We start from the raw sequence: 27,076 nt of genomic DNA on the forward strand, positions 1-27,076 counted from the left end.
GCAGGATCATCTTGTGTAAAACACCATAGCATAGTGAAGCCGTGCTGTGCCTCTTTGGTGAATATTTAATTCAATAAGAACATAAGAATGGTTACAAATGAGTCCATCTGGCCATCTAGGCTGTTTGGTACTGTAGCTAGCAGCTAACTCATCCCAGGATCTCATCCAGGTGTTTCCTGAAAGAAGCCAAAGTCACAAACTTTTGCTTCGTGAAGCCGAAACGACAGCGGAAACTGGTGAAGTGGGGTATCGGGGTCTGCAGCTCCGCAGAGCTCTGCGTGGATCTGCCGCACAAACGTTTGTGCCGCTCTCTGCGTTTACAGCACGTTCATACTAACAGCCCTCTCTCTCTCGCTCCTCTTCCAGATGACCCGGCCCATCCAGGTGAAGCCCGCCGACAGCGAGAGCCGTGGAGGTAGTTGTCTTCTTTTCTCCATGTTTCCGTCTGCCCCCCCCGCCGGCCGCGGTCCCCTGCGCTGATGGGCGCCGCGAGAATTCATTTTAATTAAGGTGTGGGCGTGGGCTCCACTGCCCGCTCCGCTCTCTGCCAAGAACGCATTACCGTCTCACTGTAAATTAAAAAGTCATTAGCCGGTGTACCAGGACGAGCCTCCCCCTCCCCCTCCCCCGCACGGCCAACACACACCTTCTTGTACTGTTAGATATACGAGTGTCCCCTGGACAGGAGTGTGACGGGACGTTGCTGGGGGAGGGAGCTCGAGGAGCAGGCGGGCTGATAAATACCACTGCCAGGTCAGTGCCAGGTTTCGAAGAGGTCGCTGAATTCTCTCCTTTCCTGTTGCTTCTCTTGTTTCGGGCTGTCTGCGGCACTGCACGTTAGCAGAATACGATAGGAATCCGGCGTCTTTTAGCAGGGCCCGTGCGAGCTTGGGCCTCTATATCACTTGGAAGGAACCAAAGCATCTAGGCAAGTAAGTCCTGCAGTACTGCAAGGCACTGGCATTGTAAGACTCACAACAGCGTCCGACCAGAGAACATGTGGTGTAGTAATGATAGCAATAAGAAGGAATGTCGATAATAAAGAAATAACTGCAGCACTTGTCTCTTACGGTCCAGACCTTCTGGAGCTACGACTGCACACCTCACGAGCGAGCCATACGGGGCCACAGCTCTCTTCCTCCGCTGCCCACCTGACACCTTCATGTGGCTTCAAGGAGGCAGCATGCCTGAGAGGGAAATAAGGGAAAGGGGGTTGACAGACTTCAGTTCTGAGTCTGGCCACGACCCACTGTGCAAACGGTCCCCCTGGAACTGTAGCAGAGCAGGTCTTGTGTGGTCAGGATTGATGATCCATAAAGCCGCATTGATTTTGCTATTGCGGCCACTGTGTCCACACTAATGATGACATTCGGCAGGCTTTTAGTGCCCTGGAAGTGCCTGGCTTTAGGGCTCCCCAGGCTGCCCTCACTGCAGAGTTGTGCGTAGCCTCTGTGCTCAGTGAAGAACGAGACAACAGGACCAGGGGACCGAATCCCACGTCAAGGGCCGGTGCAGGTTTACATAAACTAGCATCGTGCGCCGACTCTGACCACTGACCGCTTCTTCATGGGCAGCCTCCCCCCTGCATAGCGTCAAAACCAGCTGCAGACCCGCGGAAAGACTTTTTCAGAAGCGCTCTCGATGAAAAACATCTCGGAGCCCCGAAGGTCGCTCCTGCGTAGCGCCCCGATACACTGCAGCTGACTGATGAAACAGCAAGCACAGAGCAGAGCAGGGCAGGGACAAACCATGCCCTCGTGGCCCTGGGGCATATTCTCTTTCCACAATTCACTGGGAATAACCACACCCAGGAATCAAGTGCGCTGAGAGGATTACGGAGTGTTAAGTGAAAATTTGGCTGAACCCGCTTGGCTGAGGGCCGACCTCCTGGCCAGAGGGCGAGGAGGCTGAGACCCCCCCCCTGCAGAGTGAGGGGTGACCAAGGGGCAGCTGCAGAGGGGGAGATGGGGTGGAGGAGGGATATGGGAGAGAGAGAAGGGGATCACAGGCCGTATTTATTGTGTTTCAGGAGAGGAAATGAAGGGATTTCTAATGACTGACAGCCGAGTCTGACTGAACTTGGCTGCTGTCATCCCTCCCGACCGGAGTTAAAAACCCTTTTTAAACCGGCAGCGGAGGAAAACTCAGGGAATAATTACATCATTCCACTTCTGTTGTGGGTTCGTATTTTAATATGCCAGGATACCGTGTGTGCAAGTTTATGTGTGGTATGTGTCTGTCTGAATTTATACATATATGTACCATTTACAGTATGAATATGTCCCACTACTGTACATCACTCTCATAATATTGAAAAGGAGATGACCACTAACTTTTAAAACAGAACAGGAGCAGGCACTCTCCTCTACCTCCGCTGCATACAATTACAGTGCCTAACTGCAGGAACCTTCCCAATCCCTTTCTTAATTCTATTAATTACAGTCACTGAAAAATGAACACGAGAAAGACGCGAGATGTTTATGCCAAGGTCTTGCCGTGTGAGGGATGCCCGCCAAGGTCCAGTACCAGATGCCCTTTGCCCTCTGGTGCAGTGTACCGCACTGTTCGAATTCCCCTGCCAGGAAGCAGGCCAGAGCCGCTGAGGGCTGTGCCGTCTGGGGGCGAGAATTGGCCAGTGTGGAGCCAAACAGGGATAAAGGTGGAGGTAGTGTGGCGTCGGTGCAGGTGGGGTGGTAAATCTGCTGCTTTGTTCACCGTCCTGTTTGTGCCTCCGATGAGAACGGGTGTCTACTAAAAACAACGTCAGAATTTACCAAAGGGTGATTTTGCTAGGCGCGTGTTTATTTAATAGTAATAATTTTAAACCCCCCAAGCACCACAGAAAGAGGGGTGGAGGGTGTTTGTCTCCCGACTGCTGTTCACAGATTCTCATTAGAGCCGCCCCACACGCTTCCCTTTTCTGACCCCGAGTCAGGGCAACAGTAAAACTCCCAGCAACATCTCATCCCACTGGAGGCGGTTTTATTATGTGCTTCGTTCAGGGGCTGGGGGGGGGAGCAAGATGCGCAGAGCAGCAGTAACACATCTCAGGGACCCCTGCAGCCTGAAATATGAAAGAGGTTGATTTTATTTCTTATGAGGTGCTGATTACTGGCCTTGGCTGAATATAAAGGCCATTGATATTTGTGTTGGAAGGGCTGTTCATGGCTCCTCCGAGGGTCTCTGCCTCCTAACTTGGATAAATCAGCTTTAACTGCTTTGATTCCCCTCCACCCCCACCCAGACTCCCAAACACACACACACACACGTATTCCCATTTCCATCTTTTTCCTGTTTGTTTTCTATCCTGGGGGAGGAGAGACGGGCGATTATTCTGCTGCACAATTCAATACTCTCACACAATAATCGGCAACCTGAGTCTTGTGCTAAAGCTCCTCGCCCACTGCGTGCCTCCTGTACAAATTCCCCCGGCCTCCAACAGCCCAAACGTTTACTAATACCTCTGCCCGCCTCCAGCTGGAGTCAGGTCTCACAGCAGTTATGACAGCCCCTCAGGTTGAAACAACATGGTGGAGAACATATCTGGTCCGAGGCACGAGCCAGCGTACCTGGGATCTCTCTGCTGGATCTAGAGGCCAGTTTGCATCTCCCTGCTTGCAACCCCTCAGAACTGGGGACTCCAATGTCCTCTGACCCTCACAAGGCTGCCTTTAGTGAGAGTGTGTGTCGTGGTACCGGTGTACAGTAAAGTACAGCAAAACCCTGGAAAAGCGGATTCAATCACAGTTTAACGGTTTAGTGTAGCAGAGAAACATGCCAGCAAGCCAAGTGTGGTCAAAGCTTTGGAAAGAGCATTACAGAAGACCACCAAGCTCCTTTACAACTGGTCAGCTTTAATGGGGAGCTCTTATGATTAACTCTGCGTTTGTGCGAGTTTTTAGAAGGAGATGTACTGTACTTCAACCCTTCTTCCTAAATTGTTGCTTAGCGCGCCTCCTCTGGTGCAGCCTGCTTCACTTGGAAAACCTCGGCGCCTTTGAAAAGGGAGCCGAGAGCCCATGGGATCTGACAGCTGTGGCGACGCCAAGAGGAATGCCAGGGATGGCAACAGCCTCCTCCTCTGAAATCTGTCTCTGCACTCCTGCAACCAAGAAACAAGACAAGGAAAGGAAGCAAGATGTGGGCCCTGGGTGCCCCCTCCCCCCGGCAGGGCACTGAAAAAATTCAATGCCACCAACCCTGAAAGCACACTTACCTGTTAGAACCATAAAGAAATGAAAAAAAAATCATGGGGCCTGTGTAGCCTTTGGCACTCACAAAAAAAAAAAACCAACCAAGGATAAAATATGTATTTTCTTTAGAGAAAGCAAGCTACAGATTACTCATACAATCTGTTGTGCTGAGAACACGTACTGTACGGTGCAGCTGAAGCAGAGGGGAGCACGTTCTGGTGGATAAAAGGATTTTAATCCCTTTGGCCAGACCAGTATTAGGTCATACGTGCAAAAAGAATCATGTTTCCTGCCCAAATCCCCCCTTTTTTTTTTTTGCTTTGTTACAAAAACAGCATTTCGACACGGCACACTGTCCCTCCTGGGCCCGTGATCGAGCTGCCTGGCCATGAGGGCATTTTCCCCGCCATTCAATCTGCTGGCACGCGGAAATCCCTGACACACGGGGCAGGTGCTCCAAGCCGAGCGGCCACGGCGATGAAAAAGCTCAATTTAAAAAAAAAATCCCTCTTTGCGTTCGCTTGTCTGCCGCGACCAGATCCAGAGTGAGAGAAGCGGGCGGGAGCGTGATGCAGACTGTGACACAGAGCTCTCTACGTAACGCGTGGAGTCGCGCACAGCAAAGGGAACCAGTTTTACAGCCTGCTGCAATAGCACCATGCGGGCAAGACACATGGTGCTTGAAAGCACCATGCTCGAAAGCCGAGATTTTTGTTTAACGGGAGATGCGCACCACCCACGGGGGGCGCAGCCCGATTTCACCTCCCTCCTCGTCTACGAGCTGCCTGTAACGGTTAAGGCCCCCGACCGTAAGAGAAACCAAAGGCCGGGGATCGCGTTTTTCGGAGGACAACAGCAGCATGAGGAGGCACTCATGCCAAAAGGGCAGAAAGCTGGTGCCCCACCACCAAGCTGTCACCCTTAATAACTCCCATGTCACAGGAACACTCTCTACATGCAGAGAAATAAATCTGGTCATGAATTTAAAAAAAACCCGACTAAAAACCGCTCAAGTCATTACTTTGTGGCATCAGTGAATAATGCAGCCGGATTAAATTCCTTTCCTTTCTTTGTGCATCTGTCGTTCTTTTGTATCGAGTTCTGAAAGCACAAGCGCCAATACAGAACTGCAAGTCACGCTTTTTTCATTCACTTGTTTTTTTTTTCCCTGCAAAAAAAACAACAACACAGTATTGGATAAGAAACGGGGCTGAAGTCAAGCTCTCGTGAAGGGGCGACACGCGAGAAGGAAAGAGGGGGCTCTGATCCTCCCGCGCTCCCAACGCTAGCAGACACCAGCGGGCTGCCTGTCGGGCGCGGCTGTGCACACAGAGAGGCTGATTGGGTCACCAAGAGCCGGTGTGGAAATCACCGCAATCACACACCCTCTCCCTCTCGACACTAACGACACTCCTTCATCAAGACTGCTGCACACCCCTCTGGAGGTTAACCAGGAACTGAAGCTGGGGTGGGAAATGAGTGAGTGTGTGTGTGTGGGGGTGGGTGGGGAGTTAAGCAGAGCTCTGGTGCAGAATAGATGGCTGTTATCTTTTTGCTTCATGTAAGGAATCGCACAAATATGCCCTATATTCTTGCCCCTATTTGACAGCGTATTTCAAACGGACAAAAAAACACCATAATAAAATGCCGGCTTTTTAATCGAGAAGGGTTCTGCTCCAATTCCGTCATTAAAGCTGTTCACTATCCAACATATCCGATCGCATAACACTGTTGCAATCTGTTTTCGTCTGCCCAAAACAAACAGCACAGGCGTGACACATTAAGACTCCTGCAAATTAAATATATTCGGGAATACCAGCGTTCGATTTAATAATCTCTCTTTTGTACCAATGCAACTGAGCGGATCAGAAAAACCACGAAGGCGCGTCTTTCTTTTTGTTACTTGACAAAAAAAAATTATTTGATGTTGTGGTTGTTTTGGGGAGTTAAAGCCATTGCATCTGAAAGGAAAAAGAAGTCAATCAAAAGTTGCGCTTTTTTTAAAACGAGTTAAGTTCCTCACTTGTCCCAGAAAGACAAAGAACGCAACACTCAGGTGCCCCTTTCAACTTACGAGAGGCAACACCTCTGACATCCTGGGCCGTTTGTTTTCTGACTAGGACCACAAGACTCGGCAGCTGGTCACAGAAGGGCCAGGGCGCTGTACTGTATGTGCAGGGTTGAAAGAGTGCAGTAAGATTCTGGTAACTAACCCTGTCAGACTCTATCTCTGAGGTCACTTATCTGTGTAACTGTCCTCCATTACTGTGTTAAAGAAGTGCAGTAGCAGGGGAGTGTTACTAAGTTACTGGTCTGACTCTGAAAAAGGCGTCATTCTACGATAGGGGCTTAGCAGCCTGTCTGTAATGAAATGATTCGGATACGAAAAGCAGGAGACGTCTCCTTATCAAGATCGCCACCTTCCCCCCCCACCCCACGTTCCGTGCCGTGCCCTGTGTGGCGACGCTGATCTGACTGAAAAGGATGAACTCTGACCTTCTGGGGAAGGGGGGGTTGGCTGGGATTACTCACTGCCCCGCAGAGAGCTGTTGCTGGGTCTCATCTCTCCACAGCCTGTGCAGTGTGCATCGTTTCGGCATCCCCAAAAGGCGAACAAAGTGCTACTTTTAAAATGCCGTACTAATTTTAATAACTCAGGATTTTCCGAAAAATGAGACGGAATCCGTCTCAAATGAAAATGTAATTTAGACCCTCAATGTGTAGCTTCAACTAGTGTGAAGTACAGCGGTCACTCTGTACTGCTACAAACAGATCAGATGGAGGAATGAGAAACTGCTTCACCATCCGAATGACATGAAATTTTAGGGAGGCCATCTATCCATCTATCATCTAATTTTTTCAAAATAGATGAGGACATCTATCACCTACGTTTTTTTGAGATCCTGGGAGGAATTGAGCCAGGACACCTGGGCTAACACCCCTACTCTCCGGAACAGAGCCCTGGGATTTTTAAAGACTCCAGAACTCCAGAACTAAAACCTGAATCCCAGGGACAACACTTCTAATGTCTGCAGTCACAATGTTGGGGGACTGGCAAATGTGAACGACGGGGTGGGGCGCCACCGGCTGGTCCCCAACCACTGCTTACAGCAGCAACCTGGTCTTCCTTAGAGGTCTCCCTCACCAGTCCTGACCAGCACAAGTCTCGTATAGAGATCAGGCTACAATGCTGTTGTCATAAAAGAACACTGAGCTTTTTATTCCTCCCTGACCCCTTCCTCCATTTGCCTCGGGGATACCACTGCTATTTGTTCTCAATAAGGCTTCACAAAATCTCATTAACCCCCTTCCCACCCAATGCTGTGTTTATCAGCAACCTTTAGCGACCAGCTCCCATAGGTTTCCCCGGTCTTGACGACTGGCACATGGCGTTACACAAGAGCATGGGTTTTTTTTTAGCTTGTTCTTTTTTCTCTGCTGTTTTTTCCACCCTTCCCCCCCCTCCCCATCGTTCTCTTCACGGATATATTTAAATTAAACTGTGAAAACACTGTCAGAAATAAAGGAGCTTAAACTGGGAGCGAGTGCTGCTGTCAGCGCCTACGAGCTGGGAGGAAAGGCGCGGAGAGACTGCTGATTGAATTCACACGGAAAACTGTGGAATGCCGCTCCGACTCGAGCAGCTCCCCACTAACTAGGCATCACTGAGAGAGTCCTAGAAATGTTGGGGTAGTATTCCAAAAAGAAAAAAAAATGTGACCCAGTAACGATCTAAACCAGGATCCCACTCCCCCCACCACCCCTACACACATACCTGCTGGCAAGATCACAGGCATGTAACCAAATCCTTAATGGAATGTACTGTAGCAATTTGACCTCTTTAATTGCTTTTAGATGTTAAAACATACTGGAGGTTTTCTTTTGAGCAATCAGAATCCATTAGCAGCTTGAGGTCCCAAGCTTTCTGGCGGATGAAAACTTAGAAAGGGTCCTGACACCTGCTGGGTCACAGGCAGTAACGGGCAAGCCATGTCCTGAATTCTCATGGCTGTTATCCCTCAGTCCGGCTCGCCCACAGCCTGCTCTATGTCCTTTACATCTTTCACGACCTGCAGTATAATCCAGGCAGCCCTTCAGCCAAGCTTCACACTCATATGGGGTGCTTCACTGTGGTTGGGGTCACACAGGACCAAAGTACATTCGATGGAACCAGCATGACCACTAACCTGCAAGTTGGTATGGAGTCACGGCTTTGACTGGGACTTTGCAGTCAAAAACGTAGGGTTCCTCTATAATTGCTCAAGGTACTTGAAGCCCGTAATAGAAAACAGAGTGCTGGTAAGGGCTGAATGCTCAGAATAGGGTGATGTAATTAGTGGAGTACCACAGGGATCTGTAGTAGTACTACTGCTCTTTCTAATTATATCAATGATCAAGATTGTGGCACAACAGATCGCCACGTTTGCAGATGACACAAAAAAAGAGGATCAACAAACATCAAAGAAGAACTTTCAAAAAGATTTAGATTGTGCAAGTACCTGGCAGATGACATTTACTCCAGACAAATAAGTCACACGAGTGATACCTGCAGCTAGCAAAAAGACAAACTATAAATAGGAAACAATGAGCCGAAGAAGCTACCTATGAAAAAGACTTAAATGTTAATGTTGACACATCATTTACATCTCCTACATAAGACAGTGGGGAAGCAATAAAAAAGGCAAACAAAATGTTAGACTATGTAAAGCAGAATTCGAATCAAGGGAATTGTACAACGTGCTAGTAACACATCACTTAAAATATTGTGTTGTACATTACAAAAATATATTGCTACTCTGGAATCAATCCAAAGAGCCACCAGTCACATTCTCAGATGCAAAGGAATGTCCTACTCTGAGGAGCTAAGGAAAGCAACCTTTTTAGTCTCAAATAGAGATTGCGAAAGGACTTGATTCAAGAATTCAACCTCCACAAAGGCACTGAGTCAATGCAGTGAGCATAATAATAATAATGAAACATGAGTCTGAATGATCCCTTTTTATTTACTAATTTTCTTATGTTCTTATGATGTCTATCAAAAATTGCTCGGTTTTGTGAGATATTTATTGGGGGAATCTACAGTATTTTTCCAAGACATGGGCTACTTTGATCTTTGCCAATTCACACCTGTCTAGTATCGCACCCTTACATTGATTGACAGTGCTGTTGAGAGTATTGAAGGGAAGAGGGCTCGTTAACAGTCATATGAAACTTCACATGCAATTGCGTTTGTATGCCCATTCATTTCATGTACCAAATATCAAATTACATCCATGCAAGTATTTAACTAATAATATATTTTTAGAAATTAAGCTGAATTTACAGTCTGAATGTGCCCTAGATAAATGACCTTACTATTTTTACCTATTATTTGTGGAGATAGCTCTGCTGGTTTAGATGGAGGGATGGAAGGATTAAAAAACGGGTTGCAACATTGCTGAGTTTGCAGTGGTGGTGGTGGGGGGGTTGGGAGAGAGTGATGTGTTTTCATTGGTGTGTTTAAGTGGCAATAACATGAGAGGTCAGTGAGACTAGTTAAAGGCTAGACTCTCTGCGTCATAAATGTGTCAGCAAATGGATGGCCTGACACATTAATACTATCATAAAACAAGCCTGCATTTTTTGAGAAATTGATATTTTTTCCCTACAAAGTAAATAGCTGCCTGTGCACAAGGAGAGCTGTGCCCTCTCTGCTTTGCGATGCGCACTGGTGAGGCCTCTATTCAAAACTGGATCATGTTTAGGTTAAATTTAGGAGAGACCCTTCTAAGCCTGCATCACCAGCATGTACACACAGGGAATTCGAAGTGCAGTCTAGACTCTTAAGAGTCTCCTTTCTCTCTACTGTAGCATCCTGTCATTTCTTCAGACAACACTAATAAACACAGGAATGGCCCTAAGAAAGAACTTTATTAGGACATACATCGCTTGGTACATAAACAATGTACACTGACACTTCATATACAATACGTGCATCTACTCTTTCTCTTTTAATACGTTTCCAAAAAATGTGGGGAAAGTGCCATCACTTGGAATTTCTATTGCTTCTATTATTCTGCATTGGTCCTAACATTTTCATATCTTTTAATGAAAACAGTGTACTTGCACTGCAGGCCTCAGACCCAAAAATAGCAAAACATCACAGAAGACCCTTCACAAAGACCACTGTAATTTTTTTTCTAAAACAGGCAAGCGCCTCTCTCCCACAGTGGCATAGTTAGGATTTTATATTTGGAGTGGCCTTTCGGGGGGGGGGTGGCATTTCTTAAAAATGATATCTGCCTTCTGAAACAGGATGGTACACTGGCTACACACAGTTACACCACGGGTGAGGCAGAACTACCAGGTAAAACAAACACGCAAAATATCTTCCACCACGTTAAGAACCCGCTGCAATCCAGCAGAAAAAAGCATCTCTCACCAGGCTGCAGTGCCAAGGGGCCCCCTGACATGTACTGAAGCAGGATGTCCCAGTGGGCACTGGATCAGGATGCCAGACACGTGACTGGTCAGCTACTCACTCTCTATATGTGCCAGAGATGGACATACGGCAGGCCTCGTGTAAACAGGGGAGTTGGTAGCAATGTATGAGGGCTTACAGACCCAAAAGCTTTTAGCATGAAGAACACAACTTATCACAATAATGGTTTTGAAATAGCAACACAGCATTTGGGAACCGCAGGAACCTTAAAATAAATAAAAGGAAATGTGATTTGGAGGGATCTTGATAAACCACAGTTGTGAGGCTGCGCCACAGTCTTTCCTCCCATCTCACGTCGCAGTTCCCACATTAAAGAGCATCTAAAGGACAGAAGTTTGCTGGGGAAAAAGGAAATTAAAAGCTCTGTCACTGACCCTCAAAACAAACGCACGGTTAAATTAATAATCTGTTTCCTCTCTTGCCTTCCTGCAAATCCCCAGCCGTTCCTTCCTTCCTGGGATAATAATGAAAGCAAACTTAAGAAAATACAATTGAAGTTGAGGCCACAGATTTAAAGCAATGCAAAGCACTTCTTGTCTCAACTCCAGAGGTTGATTGCAGGACAGCAGTTGTCCTGTCTTAATGATACTGCTGGTCCACGTGCACTGAAATACCATGTTGTTCCTAATATACATTGCCCTCTGTCTCTGTTGCTGCATTTTAAATCAGGTTCCGTTGACCTACTGGATATTTACTGATTGAATAGTGTGAAGATGTTTTCTACAGCTGCAGCTATGCTAAGCAAAACACTCCATTTGTTAGAAAAAAAATAGGGAAATGAATACGTTGTTTCAAGCCATCGATATATTGCATATGCAAATGAAGATATAATCAGAATGATTAGTCAGAACAATAGGGCATCCGAAGTTCCAGTTTCCCAGGATACAGCCCCCTGGCTCTTGAAGGACTACACTGCAAGCCTTGGCCTGTTGATGGGGATATTGGCACGCCGGTGTACGTTTGCAGGATGCTGTTTCAGTGGGCTTAGCTGCCATGCTGGTGCCACATGTTTGCACTTCTGTTGGGTAGGCCAGGAGCCAGCTCCAATACCTTCAAAGCCCAGCAAAATCTGGCCAAGCAGCAGCTGTTTTCCTGTGGGAACACGGGAATCCAGAACTCCTGGTCATTAGCGGAGACACTGCATAATGACCAATCCCCAACAGCTGTGGGCTTTTTTGGACTTAAAGTCCACCCTTTCAAAAACAGTATCCTTCTTTGTGTAGTGCCAGAGCGTCAAGTTATTCCACATTGAACTGTAGTTCTGTTAAAAGTCTCGGAGAGTGCATGTATGGGTTGACTAGTTTTGCATTTTACCTGTATTCACACAGGGGCCTTCTGCATTCCATAGCATCAAACAACAACTACTATATGAGCACAGCAAAAGAGCTGTTAAAACATTCTCCTGCTTTATAATGAAAGGCATTTTGTTTTCTTTCAGTGGCACTTTGCAACTGACTTTGTAATTCCCTCATGTCAGTCTCTTCAGTTCATAGCCCCATATTCTATTAATTTCCATAATATACAAAGATACAGGAGCACAAACATCAGAGCACTGCCGATCAGCTGGGACTGAAAACAGTGGTCACTGGGCTTCAGAGAGCTCTTGGCAAGCAGTAGACAGCGTTTCTACACAAAGCAACTGCAGCCATAGACTTTGATCATTAACACACTACCATCACCTCTAAGACAAAAGGAAGGTCATGAAACTAGAAAAAAATGACACAGACCAATAAAGCACGATCTTATGCCACCGTATATTATACCGCTTATCTCTGTGTTGTATCTAATCTGTAGTATCCCTGGATGTCTTATCTTCAGCGTCCCTGCATCCCTGGCCTTGAAACTGAACACAGCTTTAATATCAGCTGTAAGTGGGCAAACTTGAACAACTATCTGTCATTTGCACACCTTTCGCCTGCGTGTCGTGCATGTCGCCAGCGAGCTGCTGTGAGCCTCTGGCCCAGCCAGGATGTTGCAGAAAACTCCCTGGGGTCCTTGCAGAAACGTCTGGATGAGATACTCCGATCGGGGAGATAGTGGCAACAAAGTGAGCAGGATAGGTCAAGCGACCTCCTCTCGTCTGAAAGCCTCTCTTATACGTTCTGCTCCAGGGTATTACAGCAGGAGGTCTGACGTGTAGGTCCTGTGCAGTGTTATGATTTTTCCTTGCGTGCAGTGTGAGAAAAGGACAACCCTAACCCCCACCTTCTCAATCGCCTGGCTAATTGGTACGTGATCGTTGGCACCGAGATGAGAAGCAGTACATGCAAGCTCCCCCACAGAGTGTCAGTCCTTCATCCCCCGTCTCGTCTCCCTGCGTAGCTTTGTGAGGTGCAGGCTCACGCCGCCAGGAAGATGAGCCGTTTGTCAGTCCACCTTCATCATCGAAGAAATGAGATAAGACATGATGGAACCTTTTTTTTTAAAAAAAAAAAGCACCAATTTTACATTGGAGAAAAAAGAGAAAATTAGAAGAGGTCTCGGCTCATTAAAGAATCAATTTCTTTAACGAAAATGTTCATTTTTTTCCGAGCACCCACTCCCCCCCCCCCCATGTCTCAGGAGCAGCCAACAGCCAAAAAACATTTAAACTCTATTGAATTTCTCTTTTCGTGTAGCAGACAAGTGAAAGCACCTGCATTTAAACTGCTGTCCACCCATCCAAAAAAATTTGACAACAGCAAAATAACTTTTTAGCAATATCAAGAGGTGTGTCTTTTGGGATTAGTGGTGGCAATTCTCACTGGTGCCTCTTTCAGTTTTGCAGTGCTGCCTGGTTCTCCCTGGGCAGCGGTTCTCTCATCTCTCAAGCCCTTCCCTTCCTACCACACACACAGATGGTCTGGTCTGCCCTGCCCCTCCCTGCAGGTCCAGAGCATGCCATCTGGGCCAGTGGCAGTTTCCTGCCAGCTTGTCAGTCACACCCCTGCACCCTCTCATGCCTCACAAGATTCACCTTTTTGCAGGGACACAGGAATAAAAATATGGCAAAGGCCGGAGGCTCAAATCTGATTTTCTTACATGGGCAGACAAGGCACCTGTTTGATTCGAGGAAGAACAGAATACATTTGAGGCTTAAAGTCCCCCAAGGAGCTCTAAATAGTACAGGCAGAGCTCCTCAGTTTACTTCTGTGTCATGTGTCATGCTCTGCATTGCAAATATATTTAATCCCAGCAATCCAGGTAAATTACTTAGTCCAATTGTGGGGGTAAAGGGGGAAAACGTTTATTGTTATGCTTTAGCTGCTTTGCAACGCATTGGAGGTAGAGAGAAAAATAGGACACGCGTTATATACAGTAATAGCCAGTCTAGACCTCAATGACAGTTCAAAGGACTTATTCCAAGGAGAGTTAATTAGCAAGTGACTGCCTGAGAATGGATTCCACAGTGCATAAATTCTAATATGTGCGTATTTCAGGCAATACGTTTTTTTTTTTTCCTTTTTATTTCATTCCTATATTTATCATTACTAATAATTGTCGTCCCATTATCAATAAATCAATGAAGGCATTGGCTGACTGATCAGTACAGCTGCTGAGTTCTACCAGCAGAGCCGCTGCAGTAGTAAGTCCAAATGGATCGGGGTTTTAAACAGTGATTGCTCCGATTGCTCCCTTATTGGCATTTCTCCTCTGTTTGAAATAAGTCACAAGGAAAAAAACCTGGACTGGCCCCTTGCACAGCTCTGCGCGCTGGCTGTGAATTTCGAATGCATTATTGATGAGTCGCCAATCAGAGGAATAGCTGTTTACACCAGCGCGTTTGAAAACACAAGGCATTAGACGTCGTTTGAAGGGATGAGAGGGGAGAATGTGACCGATGCCATCCCAGAGAGCCTTTTCCCTGCCATTTGAAATCGAGAGCTTTCTTTGGCTTCTACGTTTCTGTTTTAATTTGCTAGCATTCGTTTGCTTGATTGGTGGGGAGTCTCCTCACGGTTCCAGTCATTCCATTTTTGTGAAACATCCTGCCTTCTCTCTCAGTCTTGACCGGTTCTCTCCTGGCGAGGCTGTACCTCACAGAATCAGTGCTCTCCCTGAGTTCAGCGGGATGTAGGAAGGGAAGGGCGAGGGGGGGGGGTGTCTAGAAGGTGGTTTAGAGACAGGGGGCAGGTAAGAAGAGAGAGAGAAATGGACACCAGAAGGAGAGAGAGGCATAAGGAGGAGGGGATGCAAGAGGGAGGGAGGCAAAAAAAAAGTCTGAGAAGTGGAGTGCATCGACAAGACAGGGGTGATGGAGTGAGGGGGAGAACTCATGGAGATATAAACAAGTGTTAGTGTCTGTTAGAACAGTGGACAATGGCTTAGGTTAGATTAGAACACCATCAGCAGCGGCACTAACTAATATATTTTCTTGATGAACAGCCACAGGTTCATCTTCTGGTGCCCAAGAGCTTTAACCTGAAGTACTGGGATCAGATAGTATAAACCTGTAACATCAGTATCCACAAGCCCTTTTTTCATAAAAGCAGAATATTTTCTCGGCTTCCAAAAGCGCTATATAAGTGTAAGGATTTTTTTTTTTTACTATACCCATGTGTTGAAATCCCAGGCTATTTGTTGCTGTTGTCCTGCCAGGGTGTGTATACAAGTGAATTTTGGAAACACAGAGGTCACTGTGCCACCCGTTTCCAAACAAAGCTGCGGATTTCGGGGGCTTAGCTCACGCTGAAGTGGGCCACTTGTTCTTATCTCTGGGAACAAAGCATGCCCAGGGTGTCTGGGACGGTCCCTGGAGAACCCTGCTCCCATGCTGGATGGAGAAAAAGGCATTTTGAGGTAATGATCTCTCCTTGCCTGGCCACAGCCTGTTGATAAGGAGAGCCGCACAGGAGCGGGGCGCGAGATGGATGAGATTGGATTGGCGGCCGACTGCAGCCTCCCCATCTGTCTCCGAGTCTGCCATCCCATCTCGCAGGCGGCGGGAGGTAATTGGGTTCATTGTTCTCGCCACGGGATCCACCGGATTGAAGGGTTCATTATCTGGATAACCATGAATGTAAATGAGCCACATGCATGCAGCAGGGTAATGGGAAAAAAAATATATCATTGCTCCACACGCGCACACCCCCTCCCCGCTCCCAAAACACAACCTCGCTGCCAGCGCTCACCTCCCTTCACAGAAGGCTCCGCCTATGTGTGTGTGTGAGGGTGTATGCGTGCTTGAGAGATTCTCTGTGTTTTGCAAATACATCAGAACAAGGGTGCAAAACTGTGTGTTTGTATGGACTGCTGAACATGGGAAATATGTTGGGTTTCTCTGTGCACTGGTGTGTGCTCCCCCTGTAAAGATGTAGCACTCGTGCTGCTGTGCTTGGAGGTGAATGGTTATAGTTTCTTCCATTTGCTTGTGCAAATACTCCCAGGTGGGTGCACTAAGGGTTGCCATGGAGTATGCCAGGATGCCAATGCTGTAGACAGTACATATCTTTAAGGTGGTTACCTACAAAGCTTTTTTTGGGGTTCACTCTTGGTTAAACGCAGACATTCCCTCGCCCACAAGGGAAGTACCAGTATTTTAAGCAACAGTGGAGTTTTAAATGGACCCACTCGTTCCAGCTTTATCTAACATAAACTGATGCATCCGCTTCTCTGGAAACTCTATGGCACAAATATCTGGAGCTGTGCTTTGCAGAAGAATCGGAAAGAACGTCTGAGGAAAGCACAGGAAGCAGTCTGTGCTTGGTGCCGTTGTGCTCCGCGCGGTTCACTGCCAGTGTCTTTTAGACCACGCTGTGTGATGGCCCCGCTTGGCAGCTCTGGCTGCACTGCAGGCACCAAATGGTTAAAGCAGCTGTTTCTGAAAATAAACAGGGTACACAGAGGAGCAAGCCGCCCTCAGATCCTCCAGCAAATCCATCAATTAGCCACAGATGTGATCTGCATAGGAGATTATGGCAATTTAAGCATGTCGGGAAAAATGCCTAATCCTGTCTCTAGTGGGAGCACCAGTTTTCAATTTGCTTTCCATCAGGGACTGGGGAACTCAGTCTTGGGAATGGGTAGGGCAAGAACACACACCTCCTGTCCCTCTCACTCAAGCCTTTTCTGTCCTGTTCATCTTTTTAAGCTTTTTTAATACATCTAGAAAGATATAAATAGATATGGGAAAAAATTACACAGATTTAGTTCTGAAAGGGGTGCCCTCTGGCCATCGAGCCGGTCTCCACAGGATTATTCCCTTTCACAGTTTACTCTCCTGAAGGATCATTTGAACCTTCAATCAAGTACTCAGCAAGTACCAGGGCCGCATTACAGAATTACACTGCTGCACACACAACCTAATTCCAAGCCAAGAGAGCATGTTTAAATTTTCATCAAACTGAAATTCTGATCAAAATGAATGGGCACATCTGAGTTTGGGTTTTAAAAGACTGTTTAAGAACTGCTGGCCAGACCGAACTTTATTCTGATTGGTCAGCACAGATGCACATGTTGTTTTTTTACAGAGGTGCATGGTGGGGTAGTTAGCCACAGGGGACCGGCTGATTAGATTAAACAGATAGTAGTTCAGTTTGCTGTGGCACTTGTCCAATTTTCCTGTAGCGTAACAGCAACAATATAAATGTGTGTACCTTTGTGTGTAGACACACGTTTCTGTATATTTACAGTTAATGGAAAAATTAAGTTCTAGGCTTAATGAATGAGAATTTCTAAATGTTTAAATATGGTTTAAAAACAACACTTGACAAATGCCGAGGCTTTGGAGTGTGGCAAGGGTGAGTTGTTTTAAATACGTGTACGTATATATATATACACTGCACGTCACATACTGTATAAAACAGAAAGCTATGCAGGAATCTGCACACACCGCGTAGCTAATGTCACAGCTTGAGGTTGGCAGATGGACGTAACAGTTAGGAATCTCATTAGATCAACCAAGCGGCTGAGCTTTGTTGCAAAATCTTTCATTAAAGTTCCGTCCCTATTACGCTGCCCTGGATTGTGTGAAGCCTAGGGAGGGGGGGGGGAGCTTGGTTGCTTAGCAGAGCAAAAGCGGTTATTATGGGCACGGAGTGAATCTCATACCATCCGCTATATAATTAGCTCCAATTTGTCCAACACAAATGCACCACAGAGCTGGGCCCTGGAAATAAATCTCTATTCGGGGAGCCAGTGTGTGTATTGATGGTGGTGGTGGTGGTGGGGGGTGGAGCGAATGAAGAAATAAAGAGACCCCAGTGTTAGCAATTCTGTTTTTTTTTTATTGATGTTTTTTTCCTTAATGGCGCAAAAGTTAAATGGACCATTCTGTAAGTGGATTAGCACCAAGCGCCGGCGTGGCAGCCCGAAGTGAATATTAATGTTTTATGGGTTTTTAAAAGACGTGTTAAATGAAATTTTATTTATGGTTAAAAGCAAAAGGGTAATAATAACAACTACTATTATTATAAATAATGATGTGTGCTCGCGGTCTCTCCGGCGTGCCTGTCCGGCCGACAGCAGGCGGGAGAGGGAACAGTGTCAGCCAGCGGTGGGTTTTAGCTTTAGGGGAAAAGGCACCATGGGCTTAAATTATACCACTTAGCAGCAGGCTCTGCTCTGCCATCTTTTCAAAACAGACAAATAGCTTTCCCTCTCCGAGTTTAGACCCGGAGAAAGGACAACCAGCTAATGCTCTAAAAAGCTCTTTTAGCACCCCATCTCACCACCCTCCCACAGAGCTCCTTTAAAAACATTTACTGTAGAGTGGGAGCACCTTCTAATTTCCATGTTTGACTTTGCTGCTTCTCCCACCCTGCACTTTCACTGGGCTTTAATGCAATGTCCTGCGTTCCACAATGGGTTTTTTTTCACCATGAATGATTGCTCCTCTCCACACTGAATCTGTGTTGTGCTGCTCGGAGCTCGGCTAATGCCACCTCTTTCCGAAGCCAGTGGCCGTTTTCATGCTGTTCAACGGGGATGGACTCGATTCTTATTTTCCTCTTGCATTTTCTCGATGTGCCTCTTTAATGTAAAAGCGCAGATGCCCCACCATCTTCCCCCTATTCCACACACCCTCCCACCGCAGAAAACAAATCCTTAGAATAAATCTGTGTTGTGGTTTCTGGCTCTGGTCCAGAGGTCCTGATTTTAAAATGAGCTTTGTGGCATGGTTAGTTTTTGTATTCTTCAATTCACCTACGAATTGTTGATACCCTTGACCCCTTCACTCAAATTGTTTGCCACAGAATTCTAGGACCCACAGGTTCCTGAAGAGACATAGGCCATTTTCATCGTTACACAATTACAACTTTTGCTGGACATGCAAAATTACTTGTTTATCTTTTGTTCTGTAGAATGACAGTGCCCTGCAGTCCTGTTGGACAAGCTTTGTATTATTAAAACAAGGAGCTTAGCTGTATGAAGCTCTTCTTCTGAAAGGCCTTCCCATCTCCTTTTGTTATAGGCCGACACGAACACATGCATATACTGCATATCTAGAATGATTTCTTTGTGCTGTGCCTAACCTAGCAATAATCTCCAACACTCGATTCTTCTCACTGGGGTGGAACACAAGGAGGACGCTAACCTCTCTTCAACAGAAGAGAGTTTTAGGAACATCTCAAGTCAAGCTTCAGTCATAGTCATGCTTTCACAGTTGTCAACCAAATTGGATGCTAAATGAAATAAAGCAGTAGGTGAATGTGAACGGTGGGTTAATTTCTCTGTAGAGCAAAATCAGTTATCTCTACTTTCATTGGCCATAATAACTTTTAGGAAAAATTTCTGTCAAAACACAGTGCTTTGTATCACAAGATCAAAATTAATACACAGTACACCAGGAAAGGACTGTAAAGCTTTGTCACAATTGTTAAAGGTTTATTCTCCCTACTTCCCTAGTAAATCACATTAGGCAGTGATGTTAAGACCTGACTTTTGTTTCAGTCAGAATGTCAACAGGTCTAGTTTCTTCGGGATTTTTGTCCACCACAATATCGCACAAGTGACCGAAGTGCATCAAAGCAAACGGAGACCAGCGGAGAATGAAATTTACAATCAGGCTCGGGCGAGAAACCAGAACTATTTACAGGGAATATAAGCATCAGGAACTCTCGAGCCTCAGGGCACGCAGTACAGAGCAAGCTCCTGCTCTCTTTGAAGTCTGCACCAAATCTAAATGCATTTTCAAGAATTGCTGCCTTTGAGCCAAGGCTGACTGGAAATTGTCTTATAGAGCATTAGGATTTGGGGAAAGGAGCAAGAGATGGGGGAGGGGGACATTTGAAGTCGAGAAGAAGAAATTATAGATTAAAAAGTGTTGCCATTACACTGAGACAGATCTCACATGCTCCTGACAACTGTAATCCTGAGTCTGCTTTTGAGCCAGGTACTGTGTTTACAAGCTCACAGTTAGATTTTGCTTCACGCTGCTTGTAAGTGAAGAAAATAGTCTTGGGAATCACGCTGTCCCCAAAGATTAGTCTCTTAAATGAGACGTTGCATCTCCAGCGAATTCTGCTCTAGATTGTACATCTAATATGATGGAGAAACCATTTTAAATTCAAACCAATTAAGGTAGTGGTTTATAGCATCTGCTCTTTCCAGTTATGTCATCTCTTACTTTTTTATGTTGTTGTTTCTGCATTAGATGGTTATTTGTCATGTTAACAAAGTAATACAACAAAACAACCATTTCTGATGGGAATTCTCTTAACTGAACTAGCGGAAGAGTCTGGGTGAGGTACTGTCCTCCAGTGAGAGCCCACGTTTCTGTGAAATTCGAACTCATTTACTACCCTGCCCCTTCAATAAATTATCTCACTTATGTCACAGCTAATTCATGTTACCTCATACTTCTCATTTATCCAAGTTTAAAATCAGTGCAATTCATTTGAAATATGCAAACATGCACCTGAAAATAGGTAGAAATGCATGCGTACAAAACAACAATAAGTGCAAGAACATGCATGCATTTTTTAAAGGCAAGGCTATTGTACAGATAAATGGATTGGGAAGTACTTTGCTGTGATGTGACGGCTGTTGACCTTAGCAAGGGGATGTGAAACACTCAGGCTGGAAGAATTACCAGCAACTACGCACAGACAGCAGCAGCACTGAGGAGTGTGCAAGGGTGCGAATATTAGCCATGAGGCTCAGTGCTTTGGACCGTTCTGTACTTGTTCTCTGGAATGTTAACTAACTGGCATGCCCACACTCTTCAGGTTGCCATGCTTTCCGGAAGTAACTCCAGAGAAGAGACAAAAAAGAGCACGTTGCTATCCCTGGGCCTTGAGCCATTTTGGGAAACTAGGGAAGAAAACGATATCTCAGCTAATTCATGCTTTATACTGTTCGTCACCTGCGTTATAAGAATCATGCGCAGTGTTAAGTCACTCCTCTTTGGTTCTAATGTCAAAGACAGTATGAAAGTGAAGGGTTTCAAGGTTGTTTTACCACACCGCAGACAAATGACAACTGAAAGCGAAAGTTTGAAGAGAAAAGCGTTAAGGTGCATCCACGTTCATACAAGGGCAGAAACAGCATATCGAAATCTCCATTTTTTTGGCTTCCTGCAGCTCGGATGACCTCCGTTAGATCGGCTGATCTCCAATCCTGCATTCTTAACAAACTCTGTAAGCGGCTGATGTGCTTGGCTTCCATGCTTTCTGATCGGTCAAGGTCCTAAGAAACCGCTCATTGATGCCACTTCAATCCTGAGGGTTTTTTTTTTTGTTAAGTTTCAAATCAGAAAGATTTGAAGTCGAGCCCGAGATGCACAGTGAAGGACAAAAAAAAAAAAGTCCAACGTGCATTTAGCAAATACGTTGATAAAATACCAAAAACATAATTTTACAATTCCTCCACAGGGCTAGAATAAGGTTAATCTGATGAGTGAACTGCACATTTACTAGCTAAGCAGTATTGTGAGGTAACGTCAATGTCAAAGATAAGTCCTGTCCTGCATTGCAGAAATGAAATTCCTGTACTGGGCTCTTTGTAATAACCCTTGCTCTGGGTCACTTTGGAGTTGGGGAGCAAGACAGATACATGATACATGCCAGCAGCTATATCACACCTACAGCCCAGTGAAGCCCAGCAGTGTGAGCCTCGTCAGTACTGGATGGGAGACTCCTGGGAAAGCTAAGGCTGCTGCTGGGAGAGGTGTTAGTGGAACCAGTAGGGGGGGTGCTCACGCTGCGGTCTGTGTGGGTCCTAATGCCCCAGTATAGTGACGGGGACACTATACTGTAAAAAAGGCGCCGTCCTTTGGATGAAACGTAAAACTGAGGTCCTGACTCTCTGTGGTCATTAAAAATTCCATGGTGTTTCTCAAAAACTGAACACCCTGCAGACACACTGACCCCTCCAGGACCAGGACTGGACACCCTGCAGACATACTGACCCCTCCAGGACCAGGACTGGACACCCCTTTAGTAGTATTAGTAGCAGTAGCAACAGCACCAGTAGGTGTAAGAATTTTATGAGTGGTTTTCAAGTAACTGAAATTACTGTGCAATGGAAACATTTAATACATGACAGAAGCAAAGGAAAGGAAAAAACCCCAGCAACTGACTCGGTGAAAATTAATTTACTGAATACCTTATTAACTTTGGTGAAAAGAGGGGGAACTGGGCTACCTGCAGGCAATAGGCATCCATTCCCAAGTCTGAGTTTCCTTTCAGTTTGATGTCATTAGTAGAAACTACAGTCTTATGTTTTCCCCTTATACGTGTTACAACAAGGTAACAAAGAAGTACAAGAGTTACTGTAAGGAAATACTCAAAAGACAGCTTTTATGCAAGCTGCTCTAATAACCTCAAATGTGAAAGGTTACGAAGACCCCTGTGACATGAAAGCAGTGCTGTTATATTTTTATGGAGGCTGGTTCTTTTCCACAGTGCTACAAAGCTCAGTCTTGCAGCAGCAGAGCAGGTCACTCAGAAATCCCTGTTATTGCAAGTTGTTTTTTATGTTTTTCCCCCAACAGAGGCCTTGGTTAATAAATAAAGGCCTGCACATGTATTGATGCAGTACTGTACAGTTCAGGAGAAGTATACAGGCAGGACTGTATATGAAAAGTCTGAATATCAATTTACTCCATCGACCAGTTGTTTGAGTGCCCTGTGTCCCCCACATGGCAGCTCACTACTGCACATTTGCCAATTAACTGCTTCTTCTGTACCCTGCAACTCTATAATTTGCATATAATGTGAGTTCATCCCTATATTGTTCTATATTATTTATTGTGTCAAATGTGGGGCCTGATGCAGACAGTCACAACAAGGCAGACGTACCCCAAGGGAGCAGGAGTACTGCAAACTCAGTGACTGCATGATTTTCTTTATTCATATGAAAGCTGCAGTGCTCCTTAGACAGCATTACAAAGGAACGCAGCACTTGAAAGACAAGCAAAGTTGCCGGCACTGGGTTCCCATCCATAAGCACAGCTCTCACGACTACAGCGCTGTTTGCACTCCAGGCTGGCTCGTTCCTTCTCAACAGTATCGTGCAGGAGACGCGAGTTGGCTTGTGGCAAAATGGTTTGGTGGTTAACACTACTGCCTCACAGATTCAGGGTCCTAGGTGCAAAACGAGGGGTGCTGGTGTGTGCGCGTTAAATATTCTCCCTGTTTTCCATCGGGTTTACCCTGGTACTACGGTCCCGCCTCCTTAAGATAAGCCGTACTGGAGATATTTTCTATCTTTTCGGGTGTCCATGATGGATAGCAGGTGCTGAGAGGATATAGAGGGGAGCCTTACTGGATGAGCTGGGAGTTGGGGAGGGAGAGTAGGCGGGGGGGGAGGGGTTGGTTCTCTTGGCTATTGTATGCATGAATTTTTTATTTGATATTTTTTTTTACCTCCTGACATATTGTGAGGCGCAGTATGTTTGATGTGTGGAACTTTGGTCGTGTTACATTTGAGATTCTGTTTTTAGTTTCTAGGACAGAATTGGAAACAGCTCTGCCCCATAGGAACTGGCTTACGAGCAAAGCATTTTATTAATTAATTACAATGCTGAGATAAATACACTGCACAAATATAATCACAAGGAGTTTTTAAAAGAAATGTTAGATAAAACCATTTTAAGACCGTACCTTTGTGCTGCTGCACACTGTATATGCTGAAATTAAAATGCCGGTTTTCAGTTAGGCAACTTTAATTTTAGAGTAATACAATGCAACTTTTTATTTAAATACCCAATGTTGTAATTATTACATAAACACACATGTGCAAAAAGCTGATAATTAACAGGTATATAATGTTGCCAGAAGTATTCTTAACTGTGCAAATTGTAAGCAGAACCTAGATTTTTCCAGCATGAATTTTATACAAAACATGAAAAAGGATACTCTCAGCTTCAATAAACAGGAAGCCTTGACTGTGATAGAACAATATAGAGCAGGAGAGTAACAACATATTCCCGCTCTGGGAAAACCAGGTTGCTCCTACAAGTGGTGGGGGTGGAGCAGTAGGTGGCGCTCTGCTTCTTTGACCAGAAGTTTCAAACCAGTTCTCCAGCATTCTGACTGAGGACACTGTGATGTGAAATGTGTTGTCATTTAGCTGAGATGTTAAACTGAGCTCCTGACTTCTTAAAATGGGTTATTAAAGATCCTGTGCCACTGTTTGCAAAAGCAAGATTGTTGACCAAGATTGTATATCCTGGTGAAATTCCGCACCTGAGTTGCACAACTGAGCGAGGCTTCTGGTGCAGAATGGCTGCTTCATGTCCCTCAAGTGGGGCTACACTTCACTGGAGGAGGAAGTGGGTTCCCTCCTATGTGCTTTGAGATCCCTCAGGATGAAAAGTGCCACGTAAATGCAAGGATTATTATTACAACAAACACGCTTTCAGCCAGATGCAAAGGCCACCGCAGACTGCCTGCTGTACTGCAGCATGTGTTGTCCGAGAGGTTATACCCCAAGCTTCTCCAGCTGAGTCACGCATAGCCCAGCGGGGAGGGAAGAAGATGACAGGAAAGGTCTTTCAGAGATTCTCTCCTGGAATCGGAGGGAGAAACAGAAGCCGTTCGGAGGAGACAGTCCCGCCCAGTTCTAAAGGAGGCTGGAATATGATTTCTGTGCTGGGAGTCTCTCAGGGCACCCTTGCCAGTATCATCCATGTACCTAAATGACAGCAGCCCCCCAATTGCACACCAGCTCCGCACTGTCCCAGCTGCACCAGGCCCAATGAGATAGGGGAAGCCCATTTGTGTGCTCCAGCACAACAACTCAACAAGCAGCTTACCTATAGCTGTCAGCTACTGTCTGTGCAGAATGGGGGAGAAGCCAAGACGAAACACTGATAACTAACAATCAATCACAAGACACTCCTGCAAGCCAGAGGTTCCACAATGGGTGAGGTCTGAGGGTCAGAATAATTTCCCAATGAGACTCGTGAATACACACCCACAAAAGGTTACTACACACCCCAACTAGAACTCTCAATAGCAAGTTTCACAGTAGACAACATGCTGCCACACAGTCATTTGTTCAAAGGGGGGATTTTCTTACAGGGAGTTATAAATCCCCACCCTGAGCGCCTGATAGAGGGACAGCAACATCCAGCACATTGGCCCTCTCTGCTTGGCTTGTGCGCTGTGCGACAGGCAGCCTGATCGGACTGCTATGCTGAGAATAAAGACTGCAAATGCTGTGACCTGGGATGCCAAGGGCAATGACAGGAAACTGGATTGCTGCAATCTCAGCAGGTCAAGCATGTTCACCGACCCTCCACCTCTTCTGTTGCGGGAGGGGGGGGGGGGGCAATAAAAAAAATTCAGGGTGGGGTAGAAGCTTCAGCTGGTGCCAGGCTTGCTGTCAGCCAGCGAGCTCCCGTGTTGTTTAAACCAGTCTGAAATCTGCGATGCTTGCTCCCCAGGGAGCCTTAATTGACAAGTGTGTACAATAACTAATCAGCAGTAGACCGGCTGCCCTTTGAAATGATGAATTGACTAAACTAATTTCAGATAATCCTTCACATTACTGAGCCGCGCTGACACCGTCAATTGATATTTGAAATACAGCCACCCCCAGTCCTGCAGTCCGCCAGTCATTTTCATATCGCCGAAATGTTGTAAAAAGGTGGCATTGTTAATAAACCGCTGACAGAGCTCGGCGAAGATTAGAACTTTTCCATTTTTTTCCTTCTCTCCCTCACGCCCCACACCCCCCCCATCGCCACTTGAATAGGTGATGGATTCATTTAAAAGGGCAGGTTCAAGTCCTTTTCTCTTTAGACTCGGGCTGTTCTGTAAAACAGTTCATATTTTAAAGAGGTTTTACAGCCTCAAATCCCACTTTACTGCTGAAACGTAACCTTTCCCTAGCTTTCTAATGTTTGCAGTTGAGGCTGTGCTATTTCTAACAGTTTGTTTTATTTCTTTCAATCATACGCCCAGATGTTTTTTTTTCCCCTCGCTGCCTTATCTCTCCCTCCACAGTACTGGAGCACAAAAAGCCCGAAGGATACCTTATTGTTTTCAGAGACGCAACACAAGAACAGCAGTCAGTCAACCAGGAGGCACTGAGCAGATGTTAAAGTGGAACAGGGAACAAAGTGCAGACAAACTTGCCAACTGGAAAGATGACATTCCAGCTTGATTTCTGCTCAAGCAACAGGCACAACTTTGACAACTGAAAGTTTAAAAAATGGCTGACGAACCCTGTGATGAGGAAGGGTGATGTGTGTGTGTTTTGGGGAGGGGGCAGGGGGCAGTAGCGTTGAGGGAAAGGCTACAATAAAACAGGATCTCGCTGGGGGAGACAGGCCGCGGGAGAGGAGGAGTCAGCTCTCTCCATGGAAGCTTCCTGGAGAAACAAGGCCGTGCTGGAGGAATCACACTTCCGATTTCCTGCATTCACTTCTCACTGTTTTAGTTTCATGCGGTTTTTTTTTATTGTCCGATGCTGACGATGCATTTCTCACACACATACAAGCATTAAGGGCCCCCCCCCCCCCCCGGCGCGGAGCAGGAGCAGGTGTGTCATACAAGCACAGCTGCTCCAAATGGGGCTTGCATCCTAGAGGGGGGGGGGGTCTGGCATCTCATGCGTGGCTCCCAATTCCCTTTAGCCAAGGATCTTGAAAAGAAGAGTCCTGAAATACAGTGCAACGCATTCATATCTTTTCCCGTTTCCCCTCCTGATTAGTCGCTTGTTCAAATTCAGCACACATACCAGGACCCAAGGCTGTACATCAATCGAACACAGAACTCAAGAGTGAAGATAGGACAAAGGCAGGGTATGAGAGCTCAAGCTACCTTTCCTTGATGTATGGTAGCTGCTGGATCACTGCCATCCTATGAGGAATGGCGAGGTGACGTTGGTCAGATAAACTAGTGCTCCAGGGAGCAGACAGGCATCAAAGAGCTTCAGTGGCCTGTTTTCTAAACCACCTTAAAGTCCAAAATGAGTCACAGTGAAAGGAGACTACAGGTGATCTAGACTTGTGCCAATTTGTTCTCTGGAG

At 46.0% G+C, this 27,076-nt stretch overlaps 1 protein-coding gene across 1 annotated transcript in view; it reads left to right on the plus strand.

Moving 5' to 3' along the window:
* Positions 1-27,076, plus strand: part of celf5a (cugbp, Elav-like family member 5a) — a 152,802-nt gene that overhangs the window by 91,020 nt on the left and 34,706 nt on the right. Inside the window, exon 3 of the mRNA XM_088907768.1 lies at positions 367-415. Coding sequence (XP_088763894.1) covers positions 367-415 — 49 coding nt within the window. The remainder of the gene's footprint in view (positions 1-366; positions 416-27,076) is intronic.

This window comes from Atractosteus spatula, chromosome 28 (assembly GCF_055471065.1).
Source record: "Atractosteus spatula isolate fAtrSpa1 chromosome 28, fAtrSpa1.hap1, whole genome shotgun sequence".
Classification (NCBI taxonomy): Eukaryota; Metazoa; Chordata; class Actinopteri; order Semionotiformes; family Lepisosteidae; genus Atractosteus; species Atractosteus spatula.